At 39.8% G+C, this 8,197-nt stretch overlaps 1 protein-coding gene across 1 annotated transcript; it reads right to left on the reverse strand.

The window, feature by feature from the left end:
• Positions 1–4,439: 4,439 nt before the first annotated feature.
• Positions 4,440–5,337, reverse strand: LOC122073863 (MLP-like protein 423). The gene is made up of 2 exons (XM_042638538.1): positions 5,087–5,337; positions 4,440–4,993 (listed from the first exon to the last, which is right to left on the reverse strand). Exons 1-2 carry the CDS (start codon positions 5,277–5,279, stop codon positions 4,689–4,691), a joined length of 498 nt encoding a protein of 165 aa, XP_042494472.1. The 5' UTR covers positions 5,280–5,337; the 3' UTR covers positions 4,440–4,688.
• Between the last annotated feature and the right edge of the window lie 2,860 nt (positions 5,338–8,197).

An 8,197-nucleotide genomic window follows, 5' to 3' on the forward strand; every position in this document is an offset into this window, starting at 1 on the left:
TTAGCAGGGGCCAAGATATTGCCCTTTTGTATAGTACTCCATCTTCGAGGGTATATTTGGCTGCCCTCCTCTTGACTACCCTTGCTTCTATCTGGTCTCTAGGGAGATGTCCATCTCATAAATAGTCTATAATGGAGTCCATCCAGCTCAGCTCGGCTGGTTGCATGTTGTTGCACATCACCTCTTATTCATAAGTAGGTTTGTCTAGTACTTCAAAGTATACTGAGCTTGCACAGTCCCCAAGTTTTGTTGTATCTAGTTTGGAGAGGGCATCTGCTACCGTATTTTCTTCCCGCAGGACTTGTACCATTACAAACGTATTGAAGCTGGTAATCAAATGATGCACTTCTTTCAGATATTTGGTCATTCTCTCTTCCTTGGTTTCATATTGCCCATTGACTTGGTTCACAATCAACTGTGAGTCACTATATGCGATTAAATTCTCTACCCTTACAGCCTTTGCCAGTTTAATTTCCACTATCAGGGCTTCATATTCTGTTTCATTATTCATTGTGGGGAATGCAAATCTGAGGGTGTATTGTATCGCGAATTCCTCCGGCCTTTGCACCACAAGTCCAACGCCGCTCCTTGTTATGGTACTGGATCCATCAACAAAGGGTTTCCACTTTCTGTTCGGCTCGACCCTCGCGGCTCTTTCTTCTCCGGCCTGTGTACATTCTACTAAGAAATCAGCCAATGTCTGACCCTTGATTGCACTTCTTGGTCGATACTTGATGGTATGCTCACTTAACTCGACAGTCCAGCTCACCATCTGTCCTACTATGCTAGGGCTATGGAGTGCCTTCCGCAGTGGCTAATCCATCAGTACAACTATGGTGTGTGCTTGAAAGTAAGGTCTCAACTTCCTGGCTGCCACGACCAATGCTAGTGCGAGCTTCTCCATTCTTGAGTACCAGGTTTCTACATCCAGGAGCACGTGACTCACGTAGTAGACAGGCTTTTGGGTCTTTCCTTCTTCTCTTATGAGAACTGTGCTAACGGCTACCGATGAAGTAGTAAGATAGAGTTGTAGCACCTCTTCTGGCTCTAGTCGGCTTAGCAGAGGAGGCCTGGTCAGGCAGGCTTTGATTTCTTCAAAAGCCACTTCGCATTCCTCTGTCCAGTAAAATTGATGGTGGCATTTCCCTCCTTTTAGTAACTTGAAGAAAGGAAGGCATTTATCCCTAGCTCGGGACAGGAACATGTTCAATGCAGCCAGGCACCTTGTCAGCTTCTGAACTTCGCGAATATTTCTTGGTGGGCGCATTTCTTGGATGGCCTCAATTTTAGAGGGGTTTGCCTCTATCCCCCTTTATGACACTAGGACGCCTAGGAACTTCCCAGAAGTCACTCCGAATGCACACTTGGCAGGATTTAGCCTCATCTGGTTCTGTTGCAGAACTTCGAATGCTTCCTTCAAATCTAGCACATGATTAGCTCCTTTTGCACTCTTGACTAGCATGTCATCTATATAAACTTCCATGTTTCTTTCGATCTGGATTCAAAACATCGTGTTAACCATCCTCTATATGTGGCTCCATCGTTCTTGAGGCCAAAGGGCATTACAGTGTAGTGGTAATTGCTCTGAATGGTGAGAAAAGTTATTTTCTCCTCATCTTCCACCTTCATCTTTATCTGGTTATAACCGGAGTATGCATCCATGAATGTTAGCATCTCGTGGCCTTCCATTGAGTCTATAAGGGAGTCAATCCTGGGTAGGGATAGCAGTCCTTGAGATAGGCTTTGTTCAAGTAGGTATAATCTATGCAGATCCTCCACTTCACATTGGACTTCGGAACCATGACTACATTGGCTATCCAAGTTGGGTATTTTACTTCCCTCACGAATCCTGCAGTCAGGAGTTTGTCAACCTCCTCATTGATGATGGTGTTCCTCTCAGTCGCAAAGTTCCTATGCTTCTACTGGACAGGCTTGGAGCCAGGGTTAACATCCAAACTGTGCTTGACTACGGCCCTTGAGATGCCTGGCATGTCAGAAGGCTTCCATATAAAGATATCAGAGTTTTCACCGAGGAAGTTCATAATTTTTTCACGACATTGGGAGCTCAGTAATGCTCTGAGCTGAACAGTCTTTGACGGTTTGGCCTCAGTAATAGGGAGAGTCAATAGTTGTTCAACTGGCTCGGTTCGGTTCAGGAGGCATTCATTGCAACAATCGACGATTCTACCATACATGCTAGGCTAGAGCATGGCTTCTTGACAAATTTTATGAAGTTGGCATAGCACTCCCGAGATTCCTTTTGGCTGGACTTGCATTCCTCGATTTCATTGCTAGTAGGGCACTTGGCTTTCATATGCTTGGTGGACACAATCGCTCCAAGGCCATTGAGGCTAGGTCAGCCGTGGATTGCATTGTAAGGTGAGGCTATCTTGGCGATCATAAAAGAAACCATGGTAGTGGTCATTTGAGCTCCTTGGTCGATGGTTACTGGTAGGTCAACAAATCCTTCTAGCTCTGCTGGTGTGCCCAAAAATCCGTATAAGGGTCCTGGGGCTGGTCTTAAAGCTCCAGGGCCAAGTCCCAGTTTCATGAAGGCTTCGTAGGACATGAGGTCAACGGAAGCTCCTGTGTCCACTAGGACCCTATGGAAGGGGTGGTTGATCACCACTAATTGAACCACGACAGCGTCATTGTGAGGCCAGTTTAGCTCTTCCAGGTCTTTGTCAGAGAAGGTGATGGGTGGATCCGGTTTAAGGGCTTTGACGGGTTGTTTCATGATGCATATGAACTGCGCGTGAGCTTTGGATTTTCTGACTGATTCCACCATGGGTCTGCCCATGATTGTCAGGATGGCGGGACCCACCAGCTAGTTTTCGTATGTGTCAGGTTGGTCCATGGTGGGCTCCTTGGGCGGCTTGGTCCTGGCACAGCTCGGCTCGGCATCGTCTCTCCTTATCTCGGGCTAGTTCACCCCATTTTTCTGCTTCAAATACTTGTTAAGGTATCCTACCCTGATCAGCTCATCAATTACTCTTTTCAGAGACTTACATCTTTTCTTAAATTGTAGTTACACCTCCTTTCCTTGGCAGAATTTTTGTGATCTTTTTGGCTTTCATTGGCCTACTTTCTTCAAGATTGAAGATCTTTTCTTATGGTGGAAGAGGAAAGCAAATCAAGTCTCATTCAAAGGGGTTTGGAACTGTGGGGTGGTTCTTATTCCCTATTTCTTGTGGATGGAAAGAAATGCAAGACGCCATGATGGAATGGCTCATCTTCGTGAGCAATGTTTCTCTTTTGTACAAGGAGAACTCAAATCTCTTTTATGGTTTATACAGGGAAAATCCTATCTATATCAGATTTGTTATGTGCTAGGCACATTGGTATTTCTAGATTTGCCGGCAAGCAAAGAGTCCCCATGGAAGTTTATTGGTGCCCTCCCCCCCACCAGCTTGGATGGATCAAACTGAACACTGATGGATCCTACCTTGGAAACCCTGGTAAGGCTGATATAAGAGGTGTTTTCAGAAATAATGAAGCGGAGGTCATTTTAAACTTCAGAGAAGCAATAGGGGTGAAAACAAATTTTGAAGCAGAATTTTCTGCAGTCTTTTCTGGGATCAAGTATGCAAGAGCGTGGGATCTTCAGAATCTTTGGATAGAAATTGACTCTGTAGCTGTGGTTACTCTCCTGTCTGGAGGCTTTGTCCCTTGGTTTTTCTTTCAAAGCTGGAGAGGGCTGCAATCATATTTGTCTTCCATAACTTGGAAGGTCTCCCACTATTTTCGTGAGGCAAACACCATCGCAGATTTCTTAGCGAACTCAGCCGCAAGACATGATACTTCAAACCCTGCGGTTGTCTGGCCACCCTTGATGATTTTGGACCTTGAGCAGGATGCAAACTTGCGTCCTCGCTACAGATTCATGTAATCTTTTTGGGTTGATCTTCTTTTTGGCTTTCCCCTGCTGATGGCAATGCCGAAGGTGGGGGCTTAGTCTTAAGATTTTCTTCCTTCTTTTTAAGTTTGATCTCTCTGTACAATATTCTTTTTTCTTTCATTAAATTCTTTGGATCTCTTAGAAGAAATATATATATATATATATATATATTCTTCATTGCTTTCGGTGAAAGTTGAATAGTTTTCTTTCAACCTTGATATGACCCAGTCCATGTAATTGTGGGGTCAGTATGAACCCGAGGGAATAGTCAGGCTGATAGCTTGGATACCCATCATTAAAAAAAAATAATAATAAATAAATAAAATAATATATATATATATATATTACTCCCGATGCTAATTTCGGATATTTACGCAAAACAATGCCATCTGTATACCTTCGTGGGCCTTTAGATTATTTAATTACATATAAAACTCCTTTTAAATGGAAATATTATAAACAATGGCATCAGAAGTATCATGCTCTTTAGGTATGGTTTCCCCAGATCTCGTGACAGTATGAAATATAACGAGATTATTGTAAAACACTAGAGTGCCTCGTGATATTCTAAATATCACCTCAGCTAAGCAGTGATTGATCTTGTTCAAGTTCATGGAATTAAAGAATTTTAGGAACCCTAGTTATATATCACTGAACAAAGCCCTACTCTCAAAACAGATCCAGGCACACCTTCACAGATAAGACATAACATTTGGATAAACTTCCCAATGGATCGATATCTTTTATTTGGATGCAACCTAGCTAGTGCCACACACATGCACCATCAATGTTACTTCTGGTTTCTGTCGATCTGTGCAGAAATATTGGCAGTGGCAAGGCTAGAGTCAAACTCTTTGGTGAACCTCTCAATAAAATCCATGTAGTCATGTGGCTCAGGAATTTCCCCATGAGTCTTCTTGATGTCCAAAGACCACTTCACATAGTTCTTGTCTTCCTTCTTAAAAGCCTTCAATGTGGCCTCATAATGATCAAATTTCTTACCCAGATCTCCACCATAGAATCTTTTGGTGAGTACCATGTTTTCTTCATCTACGGCTTCAAGCGTCTGCCTTGCATTCTCAAAGTTCGGTGGCTCTGTGATCAAACATTACCCAAAGTTAGCTTCATTTCTAGTTCTAAGGAGCTTATCAAAGAGAGCATTTCAAAAGGGAAGAAGATTATAGCTACCTAAAACGTATTCCCAGTCTACCACAGAACCCACACTCTTGCCATCTCCTTTAACAACAGTAATGCTCTTAAACATGTGAGGAAGAACCTGTGGCAACATGGTTACATGATCTGCGTAAATGTCAAAAAATTTCTCTGCTGAGCATTTGATCTCAAACTCCACCTCAAATGTAGAAACCCCATCGGAAGACATTTTTTCTTTACAATGATATGATCACACACAGAGAAGAGAAGGAAGACAAAAGAAAATGAAGAACATATAGAGCTTGTGAAGGAGAAGGTTGGGATGAAGGAGAGCACGTTAGGATTTATAAACACTTCTACACAGGAGATATGAGAAGCATTCCACTTGCTCCAATTTTTTTTTTTTTTTTTTTATTTTTTTTTTTAATGAACTCTAAGCCAGCGTGGGTAATTAATAAATGTGAAAATTTGTTGCAAATTTAGGAGTCCAAATCATTCTCAGACATTAGGTAGTCGTACGTGAGTCATTCTCGTATGGTGTTTGATCCATACTTGGAATTCACTTAATCCCTCTCTTCTTTCAATTGGTTTTTATTTCGAGTAGAGTCCACGTGTGTATCAACCACCATACAAGAATGATTCATGTACTAGGACTTGATCCGGACTCCAACCTTAGTGACAAATGCATTGTAATCATAACTTTCATCCTATTATGTGAAAGAGTAACATGGCATATTCACCGTTGGACGTTTAAGAAATGATCTCAATTAGCCACATGTCAAATTTCATCCTTAAATTTAATTTTGTCACCATATATGCATTTAAGAATAGCGATGGCTTGCTCTTTTATTTTTTTAGGGATATCTTTCTTAGATAATCTTGGGGCCCGTTAGACAACGTTTCTGCTGTTTCTATTTCAAGAAACGGAAGAAACATAAATTTCTGTTTCTAGAAACAAAAACGGAATTGAAGGTGTTTGATAAGTCATGTTTCTGGAAGTCGATAGTAACCAACGAAAGAATGGCCACAAGTCGTTTCTAGAAACGAACTTGTTTCGCCTAGGTCATTTCTTGAACCATAAATAGGTAGAAATTTCAATTTCTATTTCTGAAAACAAGTAAAACGAAACAGTTTTATCAAACGCTTTTTGTTCCGTTTCTACTGTTTCTGGACACAGAAACGGAAGAAACGCGCTTCTTGAAACGTTATCAAATGGGCCCTTGATATACATTCTTCTATTATTCATTTCCTACAATTTTATAAAATCCTGCTGATTACTTGGGGGGGAAATGGCATACCCTCCTATGTAAGGATGTGAATTTGAAACCAAAATCGTTTACTGAAACCGAATCGAGTTGTCTACACTGAAACCGCAAAACCGTTTAGTAAATGGTTCGGTTATGGTTTCAAGTTTCAGACTGATTAGCTAAACGGGTTGAAGTCGAACCGAGCTGTTTAACCCATGGTTTCAAACCAAATTAAAACCGTGAAAATCAAATCGTTTAAACCATCAAAACCGATCCGATTTACCCGTTTAAAGATTAAATAAGGTGGTTGCAAAATATCATTAGTATCTCATTTGATTCAAAGATTGAGTGCGCATGCCTGCAAGTAATTCTAGAGGTAGCTAGCTCATTGTTTGGAATGCCGATTAAATTAATCCAACGCACTAAGTAGAATGTATATTAATAGAAATACAATTTTTGCTTATACCATGGCATATTAAATATATATTTTTCAATATTATAACGCATTAATTGGGAGTGGGGAGAAGAAGAAAATCCCTGTTGTAAGCATTACTTACTGATTTGTTAGATGCACTTGAGACTATTTTCCACCAAAATATTTTATTTTGCGTAGTTGTTTGGGTGTTTTAACAAAATATAATGGTTTACATTTCACATTCTCAAGATTGAATCGTTTATCACCAAAAGTAAATTTTACTAAACATGTGAATAAACTAGCAAACCGATCGCTAACCTTTTAGAAACCATATGGAATAAACCGAAACCGAAACCTTTTAAAACTGTGAAACCAAAACCATTTAAAAACCGTGGAAACCGAAACCGTTTACTAAATGGTTGAGGTTTTAGAAAGTGCAACCATTTAGTAAATAGTGCGGTTATTGTTTCAACCAAAATATATGTGAACCGAACTTAACCGAATCGTTTAAGCCGAAATCGAACCGATTAACACCCTTACTCCCATGTATGTTTAGACAATCCTTATAATCCCATGCACTCTCATTTTGTAGCGAAAATTTACTTGTGAATAAAAAACCACAGGGTCTTCCCGCTACAAAATTTCAGCTCTATTTAAATTTCCATGTGATGTATCATTTACCCAAAAAATAAATTATAGATGATGGAAATGATATGTAGTTACAAACATCAAATATTACCATTGTCATGATAACAAGTAAAACACTTAGTAGATAATTGTTCTCAAAGATATACACCAAACTTACTTATTTAATCAATCAACACATACAATTGACGAAATCCAAACCATTTTTGAGAAAAAAACCACATAATTTCCTAAATCTCCAACGGTAAGAATGTTTAGATTACCCTCCATATAAAAAAAATAATAATAATAATAATAATAATAGGATGAAGTGGTCTACATCTGTGTGGGAATGTAATGGAATATATTCTATCCTCTTACTGCTTATTCTTCCTAATAATCAATCTATTTCCAACAATAGAAACAACATGGGCTCGAATATTTTAAATAAAATATGAAAAAGTGTTCTAGCAGATAAGCCTTCCTTCCATTTTGGGAACAGGATCAAGTGGCAGGTCATGATCCACCCCACCCAAAGTTATTCGCGATGGACCAATCAAATGAGCTGTTCAAGGTCTCACTCTCAGACCACATGGTTGATGTATGGTATCAAGTTATCAACAAAGGCAGGCATGCATGCATCCAAGTCATATCCGATTGATGCATGGGTTAATTTTCTGGCCATGTTAGGATTGTGAAATAATTGCTTGAAAAGGAACTTGGGCTGGGCCTACCAGGATATACAGATTTTTAAGAAACTGCAAAAACAATAACATATGATTATAATATAACTGGATACATCCCTTAATCTGTTATTTAGTTTAATTATTGACATATATTTATATATATATATATAAATAT

This window comes from Macadamia integrifolia, chromosome 1, assembly GCF_013358625.1.
Source record: "Macadamia integrifolia cultivar HAES 741 chromosome 1, SCU_Mint_v3, whole genome shotgun sequence".
NCBI classification, from domain to species: domain Eukaryota; kingdom Viridiplantae; phylum Streptophyta; class Magnoliopsida; order Proteales; family Proteaceae; genus Macadamia; species Macadamia integrifolia.